This window comes from Bidens hawaiensis, unplaced genomic scaffold (genome assembly GCF_021521415.1).
Source record: "Bidens hawaiensis isolate Kalapana, Puna unplaced genomic scaffold, B.hawaiensis_p1.1 tig00005272_1, whole genome shotgun sequence".
Taxonomy (NCBI): domain Eukaryota; kingdom Viridiplantae; phylum Streptophyta; class Magnoliopsida; order Asterales; family Asteraceae; genus Bidens; species Bidens hawaiensis.
The window spans coordinates 1,486,396-1,512,915 of record NW_027491336.1 but is presented as its reverse complement, the minus strand read 5'-3'; the positions used below and the strand labels follow the sequence as shown (position 1 = coordinate 1,512,915).

Below are 26,520 nucleotides of genomic sequence, written 5' to 3'. Positions count from 1 at the left end.
CAAATGGGGACGAATTGCGTCGTGTGGCGCCCAGTCAGCAAGGGGTGAGAATTTGTTTTTGGGGTGTAATGGTGTAGGGGCTACAAATAGTAATATAATAATATATATGTATATATATATACACATGTATATATAACACACACAAAATAATATAATAATAATATTCCTTTTACTCTTCCGGTGACAAAAACATCACGCCCCCGTCCCTTTTCGCCCAAATATCGCCGGGGGACGGTGTTCCAAAAATTCTCGCCCCTTTTCGCCCCTCCTTCTCGCCCCACTACGTATGGCCTAATCGGCGAGTTCATTCATTCACACACACACAAGAGTTGAGTTGTTGGTGCAGGGGTGCTCTGAGGTAAAATCCTGAATTTCTTTGTTTGTGTAGATCAATCATCAATTCTAAATCTTGATGGCAAATTAGTATTATCACTTGAAACCAATTTCATATTATCACTTGGAACCGCTTCCCGGTGTATTTGACCAGGAACCGATATCTCGGATCCGGGTACAGGGAACCGATACCCTTAGGATTGAAGAAGAATCACATCTGAAAATTGATTACTGAAACCAAGAACATGCTGATCATATTATCTTGATATCTAACATACTCTTTGGTCTAAGTTTTATGTTTATCTTGTAATATTTTGGTTTTTCAATTGTATAGATCACATACAAAAATGGTGAAAGCAGTTGTGGTACTTAATAGCAGCGACGGTGTTAGTGGTACCGTTTTCTTCAACCAAGAATCACAAGGTAATAATACTTGAGTTATATTCTGAATTTTAAAATTATGTATATATTTATATCTAGCACTCATAAACATATTGGTTTACTTACTTAACTCGTGTTTTAGGTGCTCCCACAACGGTTACCGGAGACCTTTCAGGCCTCAAACCGGGACCACACGGTTTCCATGTTCATGCGCTCGGTGACACAACCAACGGGTGCATGTCAACTGGTACGTCTTCAATTATAAAAGTGAATTAGTTTTGTGTATAACGCGGTGTTGTTTGTTATGGTTATGGTTATGGTAGGTCCTCACTACAATCCTCATGGAAAGGAGCATGGTGCCCCTGATGATGAGGTTCGCCATGCTGGCGATCTTGGCAACGTCGTAGTAGGCGAAGATGGTACTGCAAAGTTCACCATTGTTGACAAGCAGGTTGGTTTATTTTAGGATTACATGTAACCGAGTTTAAATACGCGTTTGGTTTTATAAATATGAAATATGTTGATTTGTTTAGATTCCACTAATTGGAGCTCAATCCATAATTGGAAGGGCAGTTGTTGTCCATGCCGATCCTGATGATCTTGGAAAGGGTAAACTTTAATTATTTTTTTGTATCATAAAATGCATATATCGTATGTATAGATTTGTATGTGTTTATCATTGATGACTGTTTAATATCTTTTATCTTTCAGGAGGGCATGAGCTCAGCAAAAGCACCGGGAATGCTGGTGGAAGAGTTGCATGTGGTAAGTTCATTGTTTCTTTTGTATTTCATATGAAAAGGGTATTTTGGTCATTTCACATACACTGTAGAGACCATTCGTGTAATATCTTTCATGAATGCGATATATTAATAATAATGTCAAATTTGTTACATGGATGGATATAAAATTCATATATTGAACATAAGGATCCAATTACATGGATGTTGTGGTGTTTGCAGGAATCATTGGATTGCAGGCTTGATTATTTGTTCACCTCCATACTAGGGAATGATCACTATCCTTGAATTTGTTGGTACTACGCCATTTAATAAACCGGTACTTTGTGGTAGTTGAATTCTCTGATTATATTTCGAGTTGAGACGTGTTTGATGCAATGACGAATGCTTTTGTTGAGTTTGTATATCAAAATTTCAATAAATAAGAGTATCTTGCTACTACTTCACTATTAATTTTAAAGATATATAATAGTTTGGCGGTTTAAAATCTATAAACCAAACATGACGATCAAGTATACGTATATTTTCTCTAACGTATGATGTATTTCTTCAATATGCTACTCTCTGTGTCCCGGTAAAAGTGTCTTAGTTTGAAAAACACAAAGTTTAAGGAAGTTGATTAAATTATTGTTTTCTTTGCTTATCAAATGAATGCTCTTGGAAACTAGGTCCATCAATATTGTTTATTAATGTTAGTTATGTGTGTTTAAGGGTAAACTTAGAAATTGGCTAACAAATTTTCAAAATGGACGTTTGTAATGAGACAAATAAAAAAGAAAATGTTAGACACTTTTAATGGGACAGATGGAGTATAATTTATCTAAATAATATTATTAAAATCAACATTTAAGTGATTTTTAATTTGAAACCGGTCATTTTATAAATAAAATTATGTGGCCCTTCATGAACTATATATGACCTGATTGGGAAACGAAACCCCAATACTTTTACCATTCCATTATACAATCAATATCATTACGTATCAGCGTGATACATTATACGATATGCGTGCAGCTTTACAAGCAATGGTTAGTATTAGGCTAAGTTGAATTATCATGAGTGAGTGGATGATAAACCAAATAGTTTTGGCATGCAAAAGAACATCACTTTAAGATCTCGTGTGAGGCTAAAGGATCGGGAATGCATATTCAAACTGAAATAGTGTTGCCATTGTGCGTTTTCAAACCATGAGAATGCATAATACCTATTAACCGCAGTTTCAACATATTACCAGATCTAAAATAAACACCTCTCATGAGTCCGTTCGTTTCAAAACCAATAGTACATTGAGAACTACAATAATACACCTAGACATTTCGCAAAGTAATGAGAGAAACAAAGATAGTTTCATAACCGTCTTGTGTGTTACATTTAAAACAACAGGTTCAAATACATAATGTGGTTCTTGCGATTTTCAACATATTATTGGTTTTGGTTGTAAAAACAACGTACATCTGTATATATATTTAAAAAAAATAAAAGTTATGATCACCCTCTCTCACCTGTTTACTTAAACAATACACTTTTGGGATTCTTTCGAAGGACATAACTTCATCCATGCAAAAATGAACTATACAGCAGTAGTTCTTTCTTCTTCATAACCACCACTCCCCACACCAACCATGGTGCTTTTTAGTTTACAAAAAACTAATTCGCGTTAAAGTTCAACTTCAAGGAGATCATCATTAGACGAGTGTGTAAAACCAGTCCCGTGTGGCATAAACATATGCTCATTCATACCTCCAACCGCCTTCTGTTCACTACTGGTACCAGAAACCGAAAGATCTTGATTCAAACCTCCGCTCCAGGAAGATGTTCTTCGTGACATGTGATCATAAGAAAATGATGACGTGGACGTTGATGATGATAATAATCCTCCTTTTGACATGTCATCCATAGACGCAAATTTCTGCAGGCCCATTGCTGATTGGTTGGTTCTAGAAGAAACCAATTGAGTTGGGCTATCAGGAACGCTATTGGCTGCTGGTTGTTCGGGTGCAGGGACAGTTGTGGGAACAAAGAAGTTTGGGTTCGGTGTGGGACCCATTTTCGGTTTGATGGTTGAAACGGAAGGTGGTTGAAATAAGTTAGTAGGGTTTCCGCCTCCTTTGTTGAAAGTATCAACAGACCTGTCAAAACATGTGCCAGATTTAAGTTTTAATGTACAGATGAAAGGATTACTTTTTGTTTATATGTATGATTGTTTAGGAATTAGGAGTCAAAAATCAGTTTTAGATAGTCGGCTTCATACCATCCAGAGCAAAACTAAGTACTAAAGTATAGAAAAAGGAAAAGTTTCAGATATCTACTCAAAACGTGGTATAATATTATACTTACCCAACCAAAAATCATAATATCAAATATACCCATTTTTTTAAATTTGACATTCATACCCTTTTGTTAAAATTTGTAGGATATGAAAATGCAGAGTGTAAGGAAAAAGAAAAGGGTAAATTAGCCATACTACAAACTGTTGGGTTAATCGTTTGTTCACGGGTCAGCGGGATAGTAGCAGGTTAATAGGTCATGGGTCAACGGGTCAGTAATGAGTCAGATTCGGTTTTTTCTTGCTGCAGGAGTTTTTAATTCAGCACGTTTGTTATTTGTTTTTAATTAGGCTACTGCACGTGTATGCTATGTGCGTATGGGGTATTTAGTCGCTTGTTTAGGGTTGTATTATTCAGCTGTTCTTTGCTTAATTGCATTACGGTTTCTATTAATGAAAAGAGTCCATCAGATTGTTTATCAAACCAGTGTTTTGTTTTGTTTTCAATCTGCAAATCTAGCCTGATAACCAACAACTGGTATCAGATCGGAAATTGGTTCAGTATGAATTCTGATTACCGGCGACTGATCAGAAAGTTGCAAAGTTACAGCAATCGGAGATGTCTGGTCTGTCTGCAGTGATCGGCGGTTTAGATCAGCAGTGACCGGAAAGACCTTGGTGATAGCAGGTCAGCATAATGAAATACAAAATTTATAAAGTTTGTTTACATTAAAGATAAATAATGTTTATTTTCAAGACTTTTAAAAAATGTATTTATTTATATATTATAATATAATAAAACTTAGTTAAAATAAAAAATAAAGGTTGCACATTAACCTAGGGAAGTTGTACACCCGTTCTAGGGGTCAAAAGGGTAGAGCAGAGACAAGTCGTGATTCAGGAAGCTTGTTAACCCATTTTTGTTGATCGAAGAGCGAAGAAGGGATTAAGCACCATAAGGTAATAATTAAACGTCAAAAAATGGGAGGAAGGTAGAAAAAAGGTGTTCGCAGGTAATACTTTCAGCAGTGTTTTAATTGATTATTCATCTTGGTAAAGCAGGGATTTGCGAGTATGGTTCAACCAGAGAATCAAGCTTTGGTCACCGCCAAGGAGTAAAACACAGTGTCTCTTCAAAGCCCGGTGTTGTCATCCACAAATTACACGGTATGGGCCATGAAGATGCGGGTTATTTTCAATGTTCATGGGGTGTGGGACATGATTGAACCAGGAACAAATTTGAATGCCAAGAATGGCTCTCTTGTTTCAAGCTATACCTGAAGAACAGATTTTGTAAATAGGGAATCTTGAAACTGCAAAGGAGATGTGGGGTGCTCTTAGAACCTGTCATTTGGAGGCTGATCGGATCTGTGAAGCAAAGCTTCAAACTCTAATGGGAGAGATTGAAAATCTCAACATAAAGGACCAAGATGTCACTGATTAGTTTGATGAATTTGCTGACAAGTCCGAGTATGCTTCTCGAGCCACTTCACTTAGATTGTGATAGAATCTAGGGACGAGAAACAAACTAGCAGGCAATAACGATGGGATTAAAATAGTAGGCCCAATTCAAGAAGGGCAAGGTCTCCAAATACAAACAAAGTTTGTTAATTAAAAACATGAACATAGTAGTAAAAGCATAGCCTGCTATATATATATATATATATATATATATATAGGCTTCTCCACTGCTCCACCTTCCAGCTTCTTTGGCTTATTAAATGGGTCCTAGATGTAACTGAAAACCGAATTAAATTGCTCCACATCAGCAGCTGATTTGGCACGGCGGTGTTTCCTCGAATACACCTTTAGGGGACGTGTATCAGGTTGGTTACATAAGAAACAAATTAGGTTTAGAAATTTCTTAACAGATTGCTTGAACGTTTTATTCATAAAGTGGCTTCTATAGAACAGGTTGTAAACTTGAAGACCATCAGTTATGATGATGTTGTGGGCCAGCTTAAAGCTTATGAAGGATCAAGATGAGGATATCCAATCCGAGCAAAATCAACTTCTATTTGCAAATTTGGATGAAAAAGTGAAAGAAAAGGAGCATAGCTGTGGTCGTGAGAGCTCGAATCATGAAGACTATGGGCGCGGCTGAGGTGGAGGTTGTGGCTCCGAAAAAGGTCAAGGAGATGGTCAAGTACACCGGGACAAGAGCAACATGAAGCGCTACAAATGCAATGAACTCGGGCATTACATATCCGAATGTCCAAGATAGGAAAGGAAAGAGGCAAATTTGATTAGACAAACTGGCGTTGCTAGATAACAATAAATGAGTGCATTGAACAAACGATTAAAGGGGCGATTGTTGGGTTAATCGTTTGTTCACTGGTCAGACCCTCAGCGGGTCAATAGCGGGTTAATGGGTCATGGGTCAACGGGTCAGATTCGGTTTTTATGTTGCTGCAGGAGTTTTTAATTCAACATATTTATTATGTGTTTTATAGGATTAAGGATTTAAGGGTAAAAGTAGTGGGTTAGACAATGGGTAAAGTTTTTTTATATTTCAGGAGTGGGCTGCTGCACGTTTATGTTACATGTGTATGGGCTATTTAGTCGCTTGTTTAGGGTTGTTTTATTCACTTGTTCTTTGCCTAGTTATATTTTTGTTTCTATCAATGAAAAGAGTCGATCAGAACCGGTGTTTTGTTTTCAATATGCAAATCTATCTTGATAAACAAAAATTAGGTTAGAATTAGAAACCCGTGCATTTTCTTTTCTTTTCTTTTTTTCTTTCTTTTAAACAGCTTTTAGAAACCCGTGTTGAATAAAGAAAATATTAAATAGTCAGTAATGACGATTTAGAAATTATAAAACGATATTTGAAATAATATATGATCGAAATTACATATAAGTTACTAACAATTTGATACATTTGAAGTCAGATACCCCACTTAAGTTACAATATTTAATCTAATATTTAGCATATTATGATTTATTACTATACATGTATAAGTTACTAACTAACAATTTGATACATTTGAAGTCAAATACCTCACATAAATTACTATATTTAATCTAATATTTAGCATATTATGTCTTAGGATGAGTATCATACAAAACTTTTAAATTATTTAAGAACTTGGAAGGAACTCTTAATAACTAATGTTTTTGATAAAAAAAAATTGTATGTTAATGTTATTTGAGTATCTTATTACTATACATATGATAGGGTGAAATAAAAAAAGCAAGAAAAACAATCTTGGGCTCACAAAATTGTGACATGTGACACAACTAGTTATTTATTTGGTGTAGATGTACTTACCAACTCTTTTAACCTATTTAAGTGACTTTTACTCTAATTTCACAGAACTTATTTTTACACATGAATGTATGTCCTTTTTAGTCATTTATCTAGAACTTAGAATTTGCCACACAGCATATAAACAGTATTTTCCAAAACGATATTTTAATTATAGCTGATTATTAGTCACGTAAAAGAATTACCTAACTACCCTTTCTTTTAAGCTAACTCATGATAAACAGTCTCTCTTCAACATTTTAATAGAAATGGCATTATACCTATTAATTCCTTAACATAATCAAAACTTGTCAAAACCAACATCCGATTATCTAATCATATAGTCACATTCAAAACGCACACCCAAACACTGTCACACGGTGTTTATAACTATGCAATTATGCATAACATGAGAGAGAGAGAGAGAGAGAGAGAGAGAGAGATGAGTTACCTTGCTCGAACCCCGGTCCTTCCAAATGCAGAAAACTGGCTTGTGGTGGGTGGAATAAGTGGAATGCCTGAAGTATGACTAGTGGGACCGGGGCTTGTAAATTCAGAGTTCCCGTTGGTCATAGATTCGGTTCTTAAAGCGGTTTTTAAGCTATAATCTGGTGACCCGTTTTGGAAAGTTGCCAATGTTGGTGGTGGAGCAAGGGCCGGTTCCTCTGCTGGTGAGTCAACGCCTTCTTCCACCCATCTTTTAAGTTTCTCATCATAATAGAACTTATTAGTGTCACCCAATTTCGCCTACAAACATAAATGTGAAATGTATATTATAGCTATTGTATTGTTATTATTAATAGGGTTTATTTCTAGGGTTAGAGGTCAACTATCATCTTATGAGGGACAGTGTGTAGGGATGTAAACGAGACGATTCGAGAGCTCGGCTCGCTTAGTGTATGTGACGTCGAGATTAAGCAGGCTTGTTTCAAAATCTATTTCTATAGCTTGAGCTCGGCTCGTGAGTGGTTTTTCAAGCTTGAGCTCTGATCAAGCTCATGCTCGGCTCGTTTATTATTTATTAACTAATTTATACACATTATAAGTAGCTGATATATATATTTTAATAATAGTTTTTATGAATTATATAATATAGTTTTTAGAAGGTTTTATCATAATTTTATGCATAATAATACTTATGATGTAAACACATTATATAAATAGTAGGGTCATTAAAGTTCGCTGGCCGGCTCGAGATCGATGGTGAAGTTGGGCTCATACTCGTTTATTAAACAAGTTTACTTTTAGGCTCGTTTAATCTTGGCTCAATTCGAGCTATTAGTGAGCCGATCATGAGTAGCTCGCGAACAGCTTGACCCATTTACACTATTACACCCCTAATCGTGTAGTGGGTACTCAAAGTCTCAAACAAACCCTACATTTTTTTCAGCTGATTCATGTCAAGACAAGATCCTATAAATTTATTTTTTTTTAGTTGTGCATGATTTAACATCCATGCAACTTGACTTCAAGACTAGTGTTATTATAGTTATTGTATTACACGGGCCGAGATAAGACCATTCTAAGGTTCTTTCCGGTATAAGGGTTCCTCCACTGTATTTAGTTAGCAAATTAATCATGATATACAATGAGAGGGGTCAATTTCAACCCATGTACTCATAAGAGCTTTTGGTTATGTTCTATATCTATCTGGTCAAGAAGCTCAGTCATATGATTTAGTTTAACTGAAATGGAAACACATCAAATACAAGTTGTTGAAAGTCATCTTAAGCATACTCAAATGCATAAAAACCTCCTAATAGCTTTATTATGATAGAGTTAGAACTTTTTTGTCGAAATATGATTTTTGTGATCATTTTCTGCATATTATTTAATATTTATCCATAAAAGTAAACAACATGTATAAAATTATTTTTTGCAAGTCAGGAACCCGGACACCCGACCAAACCCTCTTGGATGCATACTTCAAATTTACCTATTTTGACGAGGGGTGTAAACAAACCAAGCCAAGCCAGAACTCGAGATCGCCCCATTTTGAGCTTTTTTCAAGCTCGAAGTTGGCATGTTTATATATCTGATCAATTTATATACAATTTACTTTCTTTTGTATATATTTATGATTAAAAACATTATATATAACATAATATATACTTATTAGTTATTTTTAACATAACTTCATATATAATAATAACAATAATAATAATAATAATAACAATATAAACATATTAAATATATTAAACAAAAAATCATAGTTATCAATAGCGCTAGGCGCGTGTACTTTATTATATAAAAAAACTAAACCTGCAGCTTTTATGTGCTTTAAAACCACCCACATACAAAAAACGAGAACCCAAAAAAGGCACTCATCGTCTTCCCTTCAGACAATTATCTTCCATTTCAGGCCAGAATTTCCAGGTTTTAGCCGGAATTCGGCCGGAATTTTCAGATTTTAGCCGAACACTTGCCAGAAGCGTGCCTCGACCGCCACTAGGCGCTTGCGCTATGTTAGTTGTATTTAGTTATAATTAGGGTTTTAGCCCATGTAGTTGGTTAAAGCCCATGGGCCTTTTATGGGTTGAAGCTAGGGTTTGTTTGTGTATAAATAGATGTAGTTGTCTTTGTATTATACACATCTTCAAGTAATAAACATTACTTTCATTACAACCATTTTATTCTTTACATGGTATCAGAGCTACGGCTCTCGATCCAAACCCTAGCCGTCTGACCCGAACCTGAATCTGATCAACAGCCATCAGATCTGAAACGAGCTCCGGTCTCGTTGAACCTGCTGCCCTATCACGGAATCTTTTTTCCAGACACCCCCTACCATCACCGCCGCCACCATCGTAACCAGAAACCCCCGAAATATCATCTGTCAAAAATCCGTCGCACGCGCCGCCCGATCACCGTCACTGCCGCCCACGCGCCACTGCGTGACGGCGCGTGACCCTGCTTCCGGCCACCGTCCTTTTTTTCAGATTTATTATTTTTCTTGTCCGAAGCTCCCCGTGCTGTTAGTTTTTCGAACCGACGACTTTCTGTTTGCTGTTGTCTACCGTTGTCGGTCTGCCGCTGCCAAAATCTGTTTCCAGCCACTACCTGCACTCGTTTTTTGGTTAAACACATTCTTATCTCAAAGTTACTGTTCACAATCTGAAGATTACCATTTTCAGTTCGGTGTATTACTATGGGCGACAATAAATACACGTATACATTTACCAAGGAGGAGCATGATCTTATTCAACAGTTTCTTGCCTCACAACTGCCTCATCCTCAAACCAACTCGGCACATCCAGGTAAATCTTCTAGTCTTGACTCATCATGGGTGATTGATTCTGGAGCCACACATCACATGTCTGGGAATAGGGGTATTTTGTCTAGTCTTCAAAATGTTTCCCATGCACCAGTACGTCTTGCCGATGGATCTTCATGTCCCGTTCTCGGCATAGGATCCATCAGTAACTCGGAAAACCTAAAACTGTCTTCTATCCTATTTGTTCCTAAATTTCCTACCAGTCTTTGTTCTGTGAGTCAGATTACCAAACAAAACAACTGTTCTGTGACCTTTTACCCAACTCACTGCGTTTTTCATGAACTAGGAACAAACCGGGTAATTGGTACTGGTTTTGAATCAGGAGGTCTCTATCGTATATCCCCGTTTTTGCATCCTGTAGCAAACTTATGTGATTCCGCTATCAGGGAGGCTCACTGTCGGTTAGGTCATCCCTCTACAGCGGTTCTGAGGCAAATGCCACCAGATTTACCACTTTCGTCTTTTAATTTTCATTGTGAATCGTGTCAACTTGGTAAACATACCAGGCGTCCCTACCCCCCTAGGGTGCCCAATCGAGTCAGTTCTTGTTTTGAACTGTTGCATTCTGATGTATGGGGTCCTTGCCCTATCAAATCTACGTTGGGTTTTGAATATTTTATTACCTTTATTGATGACTATTCTCGCACTACTTGGGTTTATTTGTTGAAATCTCGTAGTGAGGTATTTTCCATATTTCGAGAATTTAATGCTTATATTCAGAACCAATTTAACACCACCATTAAAACTTTACGATCTGATAATGCTAAAGAATATTTTTCCACCGACTTTTCTTCATACTTAAAAACCAACGGCATTATTCATGAATCATCGTGTGCTTATACATCTCAACAAAATGGTGTGTCCGAAAGCAAAAATCGTCACATATTGGATGTTGCTCGCACAATCATGATCCAATCACGTGTTCCTCATCGTTTTTGGGGAGATGCCGTTCTCACTGCCACATATCTGATTAACCGCATGCCCTCAACCGTTCTTCATGGTAAAACACTGTTTTCTGTACTATTTCCCAACGATGATCCATTTCCTCTCGCACCTAAAGTATTTGGTTGTCGCCTATGTTCATGACCATCGTCCGAAAACCATCAAACTTGATCCCCGAGCCATTCGTTGTGTCTTTCTTGGTTACTCACGGGTTCAAAAAGGGTATCGATGCTATAGCCCATCACTTCACCGATACTTTACTAGTGCCGATGTCACTTTTCACGAGTCTCCTTACTTTTCCGAGTGTTCCACTCCTGTTTCTGACCCGTTTCCCGACCTCGATATACCCACATCTCCCTTCCTCCCTACCATTCCTGTGTCGATTCCCTCTACCGATCCAATCTCTGCTGATTCTGACCCACCGACAGAACCTCTGCCACTGCTTTTCACATATGCTAGGCGAGGTAAGGGTCAAATATCAGAGACACTTGATTCACATTCAGGCCACAACCCCGAAATACCCTTAGACCCTCCTTCTGCATCCGAACAATCTACACCTCTCACTGATACATCCTTACCCGATCCGACACCTTTACCAGAAGCTACCCCTGATACACCCGTTTATGATCCTCCTGGTGCACCACTACCCGATATACCTATTTCTTTTCGCAAAGAACCCCGGAAATGCACTCGTTACCCAATTCAGGACTATGTTGCCTACACCCACCTATCTCCTGAATCTCATGCGTACACCACTACTCTTGATTCCTACCCGATTCCCAAAAATGTGACGAGCGCTCTCGCTCACCCAGGATGGCGAAAGGCTATGGAAGACGAAATTGGGGCTCTAAAGTCCAATCATACATGGGATCTTGAAACACTTCCTAAAGGGAAGCGTATTATTGGTTGTCGTTGGGTGTTTACGATTAAACTACACCGCTTGAAGGCTCGGTTGGTCGCAAAAGGGTATTCTCAGGCATATGGCATTGATTATGATGAAACCTTCTCGCCAGTTACTAAAATGCCATCTGTCCGTATTTGTATTATTCTTGCTGCCATTAATCATTGGCCGCTCCACCAGCTTGATGTCAAGAACGCCTTTCTTAATGGTGTTCTTGAGGAGGAGGTATATATGGAGCAGCCACCAGGGTTCGTTGTTGAGGAGGAGGCCTCGAAAGTTTGCAGACTACGTCGTTCTCTATATGGTCTTAAACAGTCTCCCAGGGCATGGTTTGGTCGATTCTCTAGTGTTATGGGACAGTTTGGGATGACTCGGAGTGCCTACGATCACTCTGTCTTCTTTAGACACCAGAAAGGAAAGATGATTATCGTAGTTGTTTATGTGGATGACATTATAATCACAGGTGATGACGAGGTCGGGATCACCGAACTCAAGCAGTTTCTTCAGTCTCAGTTTCAAGTCAGCGACTTAGGTCGATTGAGGTATTTCCTTGGCATAAGAGTTTCTCGCTCTCCACAAGGAATACTTCTCTCCCAACGAAAGTATGTCCTTGATATGTTGACTGAATGTGGCTTACTGGGTTGTAAACCTGTTGATACCCCAATGCTTCCTACAAAGAAACTCCTCCCAAAGGAAGGAGATCCAATGAAAGATCCTGAGCGATATAGACGGTTGGTTGGTAAACTTAATTAGTTAACCGTCACACGACCGGATATCTCCTTTACTGTTAGTGTTCTGAGCGCCATACACCGGTCACTGGGATGCTGCCATTCGTGTCTTAAGATATCTTAAGACCTCACATGGTTTGGGTATATTATACTCTGATCAGGGTCATTGTCGTGTGGGTGCCTTCACGGAAGAAGGAGATAGTTGGATACCAGGGTTCTCAGATGCAGATTAGGCAGGTTGTCCGATTTCTTGACGATCTACCACCGGATATTGTGTGTTTGTTGGAGGAAATCTTGTATCATGGAAGAGTAAGAAGCAACACACGGTTTCCCGGTCGAGTGCCGAATTGGAGTATAGAGCCATGGCAGATGTAACATCAGAGATGACATGGGTACGTCGTCTTCTCATAGAACTCGGGGTTGTTTCTAATGACTTGATGCGGTTATACTGTGATAGTCAATCAGCCATTCACATAGCCAAGAATCAAGTATTTCATGAGAGGACAAAACATATTGAGGTCGACTGCCACCTTATCAGAGATCGAGTAGTAGGCACACAAACTGATCCTCCATCCATTCAACCAGTTCATGTGAAGACAAATTTTCAGCTAGCAGACATTCTAACTAAACCGCTCCGGAAAGCTCAGATAGATTTTATTTGTAACAAGTTGGGCATGATTAACATCTATGCTCCAACTTGAGGAGGAGTGTTAGTTGTATTTAGTTATAATTAGGGTTTTAGCCCATGTAGTTGGTTAAAGCCCATGGGCCTTTTATGGGTTGAAAGCTAGGGTTTGTTTGTGTATAAATAGATGTAGTTGTCTTTGTATTATACACACCTTCAAGTAATAAACATTACTTTCATTACAACCATCTTATTCTTTACACGCTACGAATTGAATTAGTGCCTAGTGCGCTTTTAATAACTATGCAAAAAATGTAAACATAATAGGCTTGTTAGGCTCGTGAACCAGCTCGATAAGTGCAGCTCGGGCTCGTTTATTAAACAAGCATACTTTGAGAATTTTCCTGCTCATTTAAGCTTGGCTCGATTTGAGCTTACAGCAAGCGGATCTCGAGTAGCTCGCGAGCGTCTTGGCTCATTTACACCCCTAGTTATGACATTTTATCCGAAAGGCCCGAGCCACCCGTTTTTTCACCTTTATGTACAATAAATGTTACCTGTTTGTCATTGCGAGGATTTAATACCATGCTAACTGTCTTTTGAAAAATCCCAGAGCCAAAAGCGAACCGACCGAACCTTGAAGTATTCCCAGAACCTTTTCTTTGTGAATCAGTTGTGTTTTCCTTTAATGTGTCATCCTGATGCTACATCAAGTTTTTCACAACACATATAATTATAACAAAAACCAAATACAATAATGGGATTAAAAACAATAATATTGACATGAATATTATCAAAACCTGGTTGGTAGATCGACTAAAATCAGGTTCTGAAGCGCTGCGGCTATGCATCATCCTTCGGCTTCCATCAACTTGATTGATTTGCTCCATAGATGGTGATGTCACTAACGACGACATCGCCATTGTTGATTGGCTGGTAAAAAACCTAAGACCCTTTTGGGGTTGTTGATGGTTGTTTTGCATGGTGCTGTTAGACATTGATGTGACAGGTGGCGGTGTGCCGCCAACAACACGATGTGCAGTGCTGTCAAAAAGGTTGAGCAATTTCCCAACTATTTTACCAGGAGCTGAGTTTGTAGAAAATCCACCCTGCAAATAAAATTTAAAATAAATATGACTATTTTTATTTTTTTTCTATTTTAGGATAGATTTAATAAAAGAGAAACATCGTACCTGTTGGTGAATTTTTATTCTATCTTCTAAAGACATAACCAATTGTCTCCATGTTTCCACCTCAGGAATTCGTCCGGTTTTTAAGGATTTCGTTATGGCTTGACAGTATCTGAATTAAGATGATATCATGTGAGATCGTGAATCTTTTGGCAAGAAGTTATGTTATTTATTAAAAGAGTGAACATGAACGCATGTCTTGTTCATTCAGTTATGCTCGTGAGTGTTAGTTCATTTGAGATCGTTTATGTTCGTTAGTTTACATTTGTTTAAGTTTGTTCATTAGTATATTCATTTAAATTTTTTTGGCCCATTACAACTTAGCTCAGTTATGCTCGTTCGTCTTTGTTCAGTAATGTCATTTGTGAACCATACTGTTAACGGACAAACATAAACCGACATGAAAATGTTCACTTCTATAACGAAATGTATGGGCAAGAAACCCCTATTCGTTTAACTGTTTATGCTCGATCGTCTGTTTGGTTAAAGCTATACGAACAAACTAAAACCAGTAAACAAGTGAAACAGAAAAAAGATTAAACATACTTTAACGAGTCCGACACTCTTCCAACTTCAGCCAACATGTGAGCGTAAATAAGTTTATACGGTTGGAATGGTAGTAACGTGAACTGAGAGTTTCCAAGCACCTTTGAATATTCATACACCTCTGTCCTCTGTTTGCATTCAAATCACAAAATATTATTATTTCAATAAACCAATAAAGGGTATATTTCTATAACTTTAGAAGACTGAAAATACAAATTGTAGCAAGAGAAGATGAGGCGGCACCTGAATAGCCTCAGGAGACACGTATGTACGAGGATGGTTCCAGTGATCTGCACCAATGAGACACATTCTGGCACCGTCTGAATATGGTTCAAAGTTTGTTTCAGCAACTAAGTAGCAAATGTGGGCTGCAATAATCTGCATCACATTTTACAGTTAAAAACAAATATATAGATTGTTCTCTACAGAACTCCAAAAATATTAAGAACCTTAAGAAAGACTGACAATCAATCATTTTATTTATGATATTATTTGAGGGTAGTTTTATCATTTATTATATGTAACTTTTGTGATTACATATATGTAATCACAATTCACAAGTTTACATATGTGTTATAACCAATACATATATGTGTGATAAAACAATTTACAAAAGTATTAAAACCAACTTACATATATATAATCAGAAAACTACATATAATAAAGAGTTAAGTGCCATTTTAGTATCTGTGGTTTGTTCAATTACACAACTTTGGTACCGTTTTTGAATTTATTGCAAATGACTACTTCATGTTTCTAAAACTTGCCATTTTAGTATCCTTTTCTAACCCGTCATTTTTTTCTCGTTAGGTCAAGGGTAAACTTGTAATTTCAGTTATTTTATCATAAACTCAAAAAATAAATGTGGTGCCAGGGACTCAAACCCGTGCCTATGACCGATCTAAGCTTTAACGAGGGATGCACAGGCCACTAGGGCAAGTGACTGACTTGCTCGTAAATTGGTTCTGAATTGTTTTATAGTCAAGTTTGAAAGACCCCCAAATCCTCATAAACCCTAGAAATGTCAAAATCGGTCATAAGGAATCATGTGATGAGTTACACTAACACATTCGGGCACAATTCCGTCCTCCGATCCCGTCCCGTCCTCCGATCCCGTCAATCAGAGCTGTTATTTCGCTGTTTAATCTGGTCAATGTACTACAAAGATTGTATTGCAGATTACGATTGATTTGATGGATGATGTTAGGAAATTTTGCGCAATTGAGAAGGAAATGAGGTTAATCGGTACGGTGTGTGCTGGTACGTGATTCTAAATTGCGTGAACGCTGAAGATTGTTGTTGTTGAAGACGGACGATGAGTTTAGATGGGAGTAGAAATGGCATGCAAGTTGAACGGGACATTGAGCAGGTGAATTGATTGTTTATTGAATTATTGTATTTGTGAAATGTCGTTACACGTTTTGGGTTGGCCAGAGTTGAGATGGCCGGAGCCTCGCCGGCGGTGAGTGAGGGTGGGAGCCGGGATAACGAAAGGGAAAGGGGGTGGGGGATTTGATTAAATGAATTGATAAAATAAATAAAATAGAAGAAATTACCAGCTTACCCGACTTAACGGAAAAAATTGACGGGGTAAGAAACAAGTATTAAAATGGCAAGTTTTAGAAACGTTAAGTAGCCATTTGCAATAAATTCAAAATTGGTACTAAAGTTGCGTAGTTTAACAAACCACAGGTACTAAATGGCGCTTAACTCTATAATAAATGACAAAACAAGCCTTAAATAATATTACTTACGTCACTTCTTTCTTTCCACAAACAATCTCCGAGATGAATAAGAACTAATTCATCATCTTTTGTTCTGTTGGCAGTTATTACTGCCAAATTATCTTTCCAGTCATCAAGCATACTATTAACACTAGCTTGAGCCTGTTGCAAAATAACAAGTGACGTTATGTAAGTGAAACACGAAATAATGTATTGTTTATTTACAAGAATATAATTATTACAATTATAGACCTTAAGTGACTTTCAACCTAGGCTGGTAAACAAACTGAACATTCAGTGAACTATTTGTGAACCATTTGGCAGAAATTTTGTTCATTAACTAAATGAAGAAGCATGAACAAAAAAACTTGTTTGTTTAGTTAAACAAACAAAAATGAACACATCTCTCGTTCTCGTTCGTTTATGCTCATTCGTTAGTTTGTATTTATTAAGTTAAAAATTTAGGGCCTTTAGGCCCATTACAGTTAGTCTAGTTTAATAAATTTTAAGGCTCGACGAATTAGCGTAAATGCTTACTTTTATTGTTGTTTGCTGAGTCTTGTTTTTTCATCTATGTTCAGTTATGTTCGTTCGTGAACTTCCATTTATTTATACTATTAAGGAATGAACATAAATGAACACAGACCACAAACACATTCATTTTCTTAACGAGAGAACATGAACAAGAAACCCTTGTTCGTTTAATTTTTTGTGTTCGATCGTTTGTTCATTTAAAGTTGAGCGTTTACGGGCCAATTTCAAACCCTTTGAATGTTCCACTGTTTGACTCACCTAAGACAATCACAGCCCATATTGACCCGTTCATAAGTCAATGAATAATACTCTCCATAAACTGTCTTAAGTTATGGTTCAATGTGGTTGGTAACAAAAAACATGGCTACATAACTAACAAAACAAAATACAAATGATAAATGTCGTTCATTACCTGTGCAGGTTGTTGGAACATATTTACAGCACCATCTGTTGTAGCATCAGTTGCAAACACATCTGCTGGCTGACCAGCAATAAGTAGGCATAATGTTCGCAAAGGTGATCCCGATACAAACTGGGCAATAGCCATTTTCTTAGCCGTGTCTACATAAAACTGTAATAACAGTTCCAACCCATCACACAAAAAAAAGAAAATAAATAAGATTCAAACAAAAGAATATATATAAGTTTACAAAGTGTGTTCATGACTTCGTGTATAGAGAGAGAGAGACCTGATCACCAAGTTGGGCTGCAAGAACAAGTGCGGGCCCCCACAAGTGGCCTTCTTGTGCACGCATAAGAGCCTCTCTTTTTTTACCAGAAACAAGCAGAGTTTGGACTTCAGCAGCGGTTTCCTGAATTATAATACATATATTATACATGTTTGTTAGTTTAAGTTTGTTTAACTTAGTTCATTAATATATTTAATTTTTTTTGGCCTGTTACAGCTTAGTATAGTTTTAATAACTTTTCAGATCTAAGTGTCTTAACACATTGTTTTTCACATTACTTTTAACTAGTTTTAACTAGTTTCCTGAATTGTTGGTTTATACTGTTAGCGAACTAACATAAACAAACATGTTCATTTACTTAAAGAATGACAAAACCCCGTCCGTTTAAATGTTCGTGTGTTTGGTTCGTTTACAAGCCTAGAGTATGATGCTTTTCTAAGTAGTAGGAGGGGGGCGTTAGGATAATAAATACCCGAGTTTGTGCTTCTGAAGGTACTTGCTGCAAGCAATGGCCAAAAGCACCATGATTCTTGTATTCTGCAGTGTTCTTCACGGATGCAAACAGTCTAGCAACAGCTACTTCAGGAGCACCGTTTTCCTATTTGAAGCATCAATAATCAGTTGACTTTACACTGGTAGCAAAAAAATTGTCGACTCATTTATGTAGAATGCAATATAAAAAAAAATTGAACTAATTTAAATTGATCTGATCACTATAGGAGTGGCAATTTTAAACCATTAAAAGAATGGATTGATTTGGGTTTAAATAGCTCTAGCGGTCCAAACGAGTAAAAGAATTAGTTAAAATGATCAAAAGTTGACAACAATATAGCTGCAATGTTACATTGCAAAAAAAACATCCTAAACCATTTTAATCAAAATTTGATTTTTTTTAGTTACTGAAAAACGTATACTTATCTAAATATAATCAAAATATTTGGACCAAAAAGTGCTCCAGGCCAACCCAGCCCAACCCAGCCAATTCCTAAAAAAAGAAAAAATGCTTCCAAACTGCCTGACCTGCCTCTTTTGTTAGGGGTGTTCATAGATTCGGTTTTCAGTTTACTCTGTTTCGGAATTTATTCGAACATAACTGAAAACCAAACCAAACCAAATAAAATAAGAATGTTACTGAATAAGAAATTGGTTCAGCTTCGGTTCAAAACCGAATTGATATTTTAGCTAAAAATATTTTTTCAAGTAGTTTTGTATTAACTTCTTTAGTTTTTGTTATAATCCACTAGTAACATATAAAGTCAAGTTAATATCGCATAACCTTTTTATCAAGTAAGTAGTCTAATTAATTATTATATATATATATATATGTGACATTTTCTTAATAAAATATTTTGGGTACTCAATTATTTGCATAACTGAAAGCCAAACTGGTTATTCGTTCGGTTGTTTCTGTTTCAAAATTCAAACCAAATAAAAATTAACCATTGACATAACGAGTATAATTGAACTATGCCATATAAAAGGCTATAGAAAAGTGCTACATGAAAACAGACCACCAAATTAGTAGAAGAGGAATTAACAATTGGATGTAACACAAATCCAAGTAGTTCATACTTCATAGATCAGAAAATTACAACTATCAAACATGATAACATCATAAACTGCAATGCCATTGTGGTTGCCAATAGACACAAAAATTAAATGGTTTTTTTTATTTTACCTTTAAGCCAACATCTGAACCATAAGGAGATCTAAATTTTCCATAATGTTGTGACGCTATTTTCAGCAGAAAAAGAAGTAATCTTTGAACTCCACCTTTGTTATGATCCACATCAGATGTTTCAGAGTGTGTGATCCTGTCATCAATCCACTTGTTCAACTCTTTGCTGCCAACATTTCCACCAGACAGTGGGCCCGGAAACGGGTGCTGGCAGAGAGTGTGAAAATAGTCATGTACATCTGTTCCTCTGGTTACAACTTCTGCTAAGTTAAGAACTGAAATTGACCCAGAATTTGATTCCTTCAACAAAACAAAAACTAGAGAGTGAATGAAGATAAATAATAATAATAACAACAATAGTAGTAGTAATAATAATAATAATAACAATAACAATACCATACTACTTAATAAAAGTGGATCCAACAAAACTAGTAGAGGTGGATTGACTGAAACACTTTTCGTTCAGTATTTTTACTCTTTCTATAGTTTCAAAAATGGTTACAAGAACTATGTAACTTCATATGATAATCAATTTTTTTAAGGAAACGATTAAAAAAAATTATACATAAAAAAAATTCAAGCTACTTTACTATCAACTAAAAGTGTGCATGAAACCGAAAAAACCGAACCAAAATAACTGATCACAGAACCTATACATAAACCAACGGTTTGGTTTTATGTTTTAGTAAAAAACGAATTTCGGTTCCGTTTCGGTTTTGTGTGTAATTAAATCCAAAAAAATGAACCGAGTTTACGGATTTTCATTTTCAATTTTGAATGTTAAGTAAAAAATAAGAATTTAACAAATAGTGTAGCCCAAATCTTTTAGCCTAAATGTATAATAATTAATTAATCATTAATTAACAAAAAGATTTAGGCCCAAATTCATTATTTTGGGTAATTTTGTTCATCCCAAAAAATTCAAGAACAAATGGTAAAACCAAAACAAAACTGTACCGGTTTCTGGATTTTCGTTTTCTATTTTGAATGTCAATTAAAACCAGAAAAAAAAACAAACTGAATTTCCGGATTTTCGTTTTCTATTTTGAATGTTAAGTAAATTATAAGAATTTAACAAATAGCTCAACCCATATATTTTAACCCAAATGGATAAAATTCAAACAATTATTAATTGTCAAATAGATTTAGGCCCAAATTCATTATTTTTGGCTCATTTCTTTTCGGCCCAAAAACTTCAAGCCTAAACGGTAAAACCAAATGGTTTTCAAAACCTCTTCGGTTTTTGGTTTAGTCTGAGTCCAAAACCGACCCATGCACACCCCTACTTTCAACCCATTTAACCCGTCTCCGTTTAAAGCTGTTTTGTACCCACAGGGAAAAAACATGTCGAATCATGCATAAGTTAACAGGTCAATAAAGCGCCCTCTAAAACAAGCTAACCTACAAATTCAAAAGATTAGAGTTAAAAGGAATCCAAATTTATGATTACCTGGCCTCCGTAGGATGCATTCATGAAATCACTACTATCTTTCATCACAATAAGTTTCCCACCAAAACCAAAAGTAACCAATGCATGAGGCGGGCGACCGGCAGATGACCTACCTGCGCTAGAACCATGTGACATTTGTTGACCACTTTGAACTGGCTGCTGCAAATAGCTTAACTGGTTCTGATTACCATACGCCGTTTGCACATTAATGGTCTCACTTTGCTCCAATGATTGATCATATGGAACAAATGATTGAGATCCAGAAAATGCAGTAAACCCGTTATTAAATTGCTGTTGATTAGCATGGTTAGCTACTTGTTGACTGTTTTTAAAGTCTTCAATAGGGGCATTGTCAACAACATTAGGTTTCCATGTAGTTGAAGAACCATTCCAGTTATAATCTTGTTCCTGCCCATTATATGTTTTCTGATCATGCTTATAATGAGTATTACTTTGACCAAACTCGTTTTGATTGACCGGATCCTGAGCTACAACAGTTGACTTTGAATTATTATTGACAGCATTAGGTCGCCATGTAGTTGAAGAACCATTCCAATTATAAGCTTGTTCCTGCTCACTAAATGTTTTCTGATCATGTTTATAATAAGTATTACTTTGATCAAACTCATTTTTATTGACCGGATCCTGAGCTACAACAGTTGACTTTGAATTATAAGCATCCAAAGAACACCATTCTTGAACATTCATATCATAATACCAACCAGGGTATTGAGGATCAAAAACCATATGTGCAGGATACTCCTTACTAATATCTTGTGAGCCCTGATTCCAATTTGATAAAGTCTCACTATTGTGATTGGATTGAGTAACCGAATTCCAATTTGTAACATCTTCAGTCTTAACCGTCTCTGCTACACTTTCCACAACAGATTGCTGCAAGTATGAAACCTCTGATTTCTGATTTGAACCAGTCCAATCAGAAGCAGAATCTGTGTTAACGTTATTGACCACTTGTGCATTCAATGTTTCGTTATAACTTTCATCTACTTGATACCATTGACTTGTGTTCGCATCATACCTCCATCCAGGATAAAGATTCTCCCAGTATTGACTACTAGTAGGATCCGCAGAATCTGTTACAAGATTGGATTGACTCACCTGTTGTGAGTATTCATTAACATTATTCACCTGCAATGAATTATCAACTACACCGTTTGACTCACTGCTAACAAACTTATCCTCTTTCCCTATCTGCTCAACAGAATCATCTCCAAATTCATTAAAGAAATCAGGATATGATCCAGAACCAAAATCACTCCATTGCACCTGTTTAACACCAGCAGCAGCAGCAGTGCCTCCAATTCCATTATTCCAATTCTCAACTTCCGTGTAATCATCTTTGGCATCAGTACCTCCAATTTCATCATTCCGATTCTCAATTTCTGTTGGAACATCTCCGGTACCTAATTTCCCCGAATCTTCGATACCAGTTCCTAAATCACTAACACTCAAATTAGCCAACACCTCAGCATCATCCGAATGATTATCCTCTTTCAATGATAATGCAGAAGTTTTGTAATCATGAACACCGGTATCAGTACCTCCAATTCCATTATTATTCTCAATTTCTGCAGAATCCAATTCTTCATTAACTAGATCATGTTTGATACCTAATTTCCCCAAATCACTAACACTCAAATTAGCCAATGCGTTAGCATCAACATCATCTAAATCATTATCATTATCATCATCATCAATGACTAACTTATCGAAAAAATCTTCATCAGTATCCTCAACAAACTGAGCCATTTACAAAACCTAAACCTAATTAGGTTCTAGATCTGGAACGAGAACTTACAAAACTTGAGTTAAACTGCTGAATCAGACGGAGATAATGTAAGATCTAGTCAGCAGCAACTGAAATTGAAAATGTTACCTTTGGAGAGTGAGTGTTGTAAGATGCAGCAATCGGAAGATGATTGATTACCTTAACGATTGCGCATTACGCAATCAATCAACTTAAGAGCTAACTAAAGATCAGATACGTATACGTATACGTATACGTATACGTATACGTATACGTATGTATAGAGAGAGAAAGAAGGGGGTGTGGGGATTACTCAAACACAGTCAACAAGTAATAATCCACCACTGCCGCATGGACTTATTTAGATTTATGTTTGTTTTTAGAATTTTTACGTAAACAATCCCGGGTGTCCCTTTTTTACGGACGACTGATCCGGACCTATCGTTGGATGGATGCAAGGCCCGGATAATAATTAGGCTTATAGTCCTAAAAACGACCTGGCGTGGGGTTTTTCGCAAAACTAATCTGATTAATACACTCTTTTCACAACTAAGGCTAGGTGGAAAAGTTTTTTAAAATAATGCAATCTCCGTTCATAATGGCAATTTGAAGTGATCTCATAGGATTGGTCACGAAATGTAATATCCAAATTAACGGTGAATTCTGTCATGTATTTGTCAAGTTGCCATTAATAATGGAACTTTATTCAAAGTTGCCATTAGCAATGGAAACTTCTGACAAGTTGTCATTAGCAATAGAGAATTCTGAAGTCGTTAGTAATGGCAAAATTTTGAAAAGGCAACTATCACATCAATTCTTCCTCTTTACTCACGGATGGTTGAAAACAAATGAATGAATGAGTCAAATGAGTAGGTTGAAACAAATAAAGGCATTCACTACAAATAAATGACCCACGAGAAACTATCTACCTATCTAATAAATGAATATGATTTTTAAGACAACTTTTTTTTTACAATAAAAAAGAGTGTTTCATTGTGTCGCGTGTCATTCTATGGGCCAAATTTGTCCACATGGCATCTCAAAATTCACCATCCACCCAGATTGTTATAACCCGACCCCTTCTTTTATCTCAGTTAGTATTTTATATGTTTCTATTGTGTTGATTGTAGTTTTGCTTTTTGAGTTTTCGATCGTCCGACTGTGTTCACCTTCTTTGGAATTATGTATTTGAGAGAATTAGGGTTGTAGTTTTGAAACAGGTTCAGAGATAAGAAAGCTCATAAAAATAGTAGAAAATGATCTTTTTGAAAGGTAACGGGCATCTTGAAAATACATATCCCTCCACATGTGTGCAACAAAAGAACCCTCTTTGTAGCCTACCTTTTACTGTTATTGTTTTGTTTTTAGTTTTACTTTTATTTTTTGGGTTTAGAGTTAAGAATCCGATTTGTTTAGGCTTTAAATTATCTGTGGGTTTAGACAACCTTTGTTAATTTCTAAAAAATGTTTAAAAAACACAGTTTATGAAATTGTTTATGCATTGATAAATCTCTTTTGATTCTCAAGAATCAGCTCAATCAAGTTATAGAACATTATGGTATGAATTTTTGTTGTAGTAGTCATGGACTAGCTTTTATTGGAAATTGGTGTGTGCATGTTGTTGATGAGCTCTTGAATAGGTGTAACATCACGTCTTTTACCCTTTAAAGTTTTAGCCCTAATATACTAACTTACATAAGTAGAGGGACCAATGTTGAACAAACTAAAAACTTCACCCATCGCGATAAGTGATGGGGTAAACATAAGCCCATCGCGTAGCGCGATGGCCTTGCACATAAACCCATAAATGGGCGGCTTGGCGATACGCGATAGCTCAATCCAAGAGAGCATCGCGTAGCGCGATGACCAGGTTAGGCAACCTGGACACGTGTCCAACCACATGTCAATACGTGGCACGATATGACAGGCCACGTGTCACACGCAGATAAGGCGGCGTCTTTTTACGGCGTCGCGATACGCGACGGGTCACAAGGAACCCATCGCGTATCGCGATGGGTCCAGAATCAGCCTATAAAAGGGGGTGACGGGTGTTGAACCATTTCATCCCAAACACACCTCTACATTCACACACTTAACCTCGAAAGGCGTGCCCCATTGCCGTATCAAACCGACGTGCCATTTTCTCGAAGTTTGTGCAAGAAACGAAGTTATAATCAAGTAGCAATCACATAAGCAAGTAGATCAAGATCCTGCCTTTTTCTTATTATCAATCTAAGTTCTCGTTTAAGGTAGGGGTTATGTTTAAGTTATTTACATTATAGCTTAGACTATCAATCGAGGCTATGGCCTTTAACCTTGATCGTATTTTACAAACATTCACAATCAAGTTTTCATAAAACGTTACTTCATGATAAGTAATGTTAAATAAAAGATATATTTTGACGGGCATGTAGTAACTGGAAGGGGGATATCACTAGTAGTAAGTTTCTTGCCTAAGGAAAAGTAATTCGTACAAATCCCAATCAACCGAGGGACCCGTTTACTTACCTGGAGAAACTTACCAACGTGTTAGAACCTATTAAGCCAAAGCATGTTATACCAAACGTCACATAAAACCAAGTGTTTTCATTCACAATCAAAGATAAACGATTTCAAGGTTAAGCTTACAATCATAGCTTAACATCATTCAAAATATTTGTACAAACCTATTTATGTATAGGTTAATATCATTCACAATCATCAATCAGTCAAGGTTTTCAACACTGACGGTACAGGTGAATACGCTAACCTTTTCAATCAGTCAAAACATATTTATACTCAATGAGACGAACGGATGTTTGTCTTAACGAGTCAATCAATGTCTACATGAGATCGAGTAATCTCTAAAATGTTATAATACAAAGTAGAAAATAAAATCAACTCAGACCGAATACGCATGTGTCTGGATCCATACATAATCGTTAAGCCCAATCAATCAATCAAAGGCAATGAAGCCACGGGTGAGACGGTCATGACCAGTTCTCTGTTCAGGGCTGTGTTGCTCGGAGAATACCGTTGTGTGTGTAGGGTAGTGGTACATATACCGGTAGTAGTAATGCTTCCGCTGAGTTTTCGAGAAAACTATGTTTGTATTGTAATCGTCATTCAAAATATTTTATCGAGTCATACGTGTTCACCAGCATATAGCTGACGTATTTTTCCAACCAATTACAGGTAATTAAGCATTAGTAGCATTAGAAAGGATTGGAGTCTTATGAAGATAGAAGCGCGTACAAGATGGCTCCGTTTTTTATAACTAAAAATCCTTGTAATATGAAACTTATATTTTGTAAACCAATACTCGGGTATTTAATTCCCGAGTAAATTTTCAATGTAAATTAATATTATATTCAAAACTAAAGTCTTCCACTAAAATTAACCCATAAACTCTGATATATTTACAAAACAGGTACCAACTTGTGGTCACACGCCTAGGGGCCTAAGTCGGAGTGTGACATAGGCGAGCTGAGATCTGTTGAGGTAGGATCCTAAACCCACCCGCGA

At 36.8% G+C, this 26,520-nt stretch overlaps 2 protein-coding genes across 2 annotated transcripts in view; one reads left to right on the top strand and one right to left on the bottom strand.

The window, feature by feature from the left end:
• LOC143629552 (superoxide dismutase [Cu-Zn]-like) overlaps positions 1 to 1,907 on the top strand; it is a 115,840-nt gene extending 113,933 nt beyond the window's left edge. The window contains exons 2-8 of the mRNA XM_077098792.1: positions 342 to 358; positions 668 to 756; positions 857 to 961; positions 1,038 to 1,165; positions 1,248 to 1,323; positions 1,426 to 1,479; positions 1,677 to 1,907. Of these exons, the coding sequence (XP_076954907.1) occupies positions 681 to 756; positions 857 to 961; positions 1,038 to 1,165; positions 1,248 to 1,323; positions 1,426 to 1,479; positions 1,677 to 1,699 (462 nt within the window). The 5' untranslated portion in view covers positions 342 to 358; positions 668 to 680 and the 3' untranslated portion in view covers positions 1,700 to 1,907. The remainder of the gene's footprint in view (positions 1 to 341; positions 359 to 667; positions 757 to 856; positions 962 to 1,037; positions 1,166 to 1,247; positions 1,324 to 1,425; positions 1,480 to 1,676) is intronic.
• Positions 1,908 to 2,874: 967 nt separating this feature from the next.
• On the bottom strand, positions 2,875 to 23,152 carry LOC143629550 (protein transport protein SEC16B homolog). The gene is made up of 13 exons (XM_077098791.1): positions 21,249 to 23,152; positions 19,799 to 20,098; positions 18,593 to 18,718; positions 18,121 to 18,243; positions 17,844 to 18,002; positions 16,928 to 17,059; positions 15,417 to 15,551; positions 15,174 to 15,301; positions 14,631 to 14,739; positions 14,238 to 14,546; positions 13,995 to 14,141; positions 7,419 to 7,714; positions 2,875 to 3,583 (listed from the first exon to the last, which is right to left on the bottom strand). The coding sequence occupies exons 1-13, from the start codon at positions 23,016 to 23,018 to the stop codon at positions 3,112 to 3,114; spliced, it is 4,206 nt and encodes a 1,401-aa protein (XP_076954906.1). The 5' UTR covers positions 23,019 to 23,152; the 3' UTR covers positions 2,875 to 3,111.
• Between the last annotated feature and the right edge of the window lie 3,368 nt (positions 23,153 to 26,520).

Bases quoted from the DNA above. Each gene is read 5' to 3' on its own strand.
- LOC143629550 (XM_077098791.1), bottom strand. From the start codon at position 23,018: ATGGCTCAGTTTGTTGAGGATACTGATGAAGATTTTTTCGATAAGTTA. The intron at 18,244-18,592 runs GTATTTATTATC...ATTATAATTCAG, and splicing joins CTTCAGAAGCACAAACTCGG to GAAACCGCTGCTGAAGTCCA. The intron at 14,142-14,237 runs GTTTTGATAATA...AACTTGATGTAG, and splicing joins TTAGTCGATCTACCAACCAG to CATCAGGATGACACATTAAA.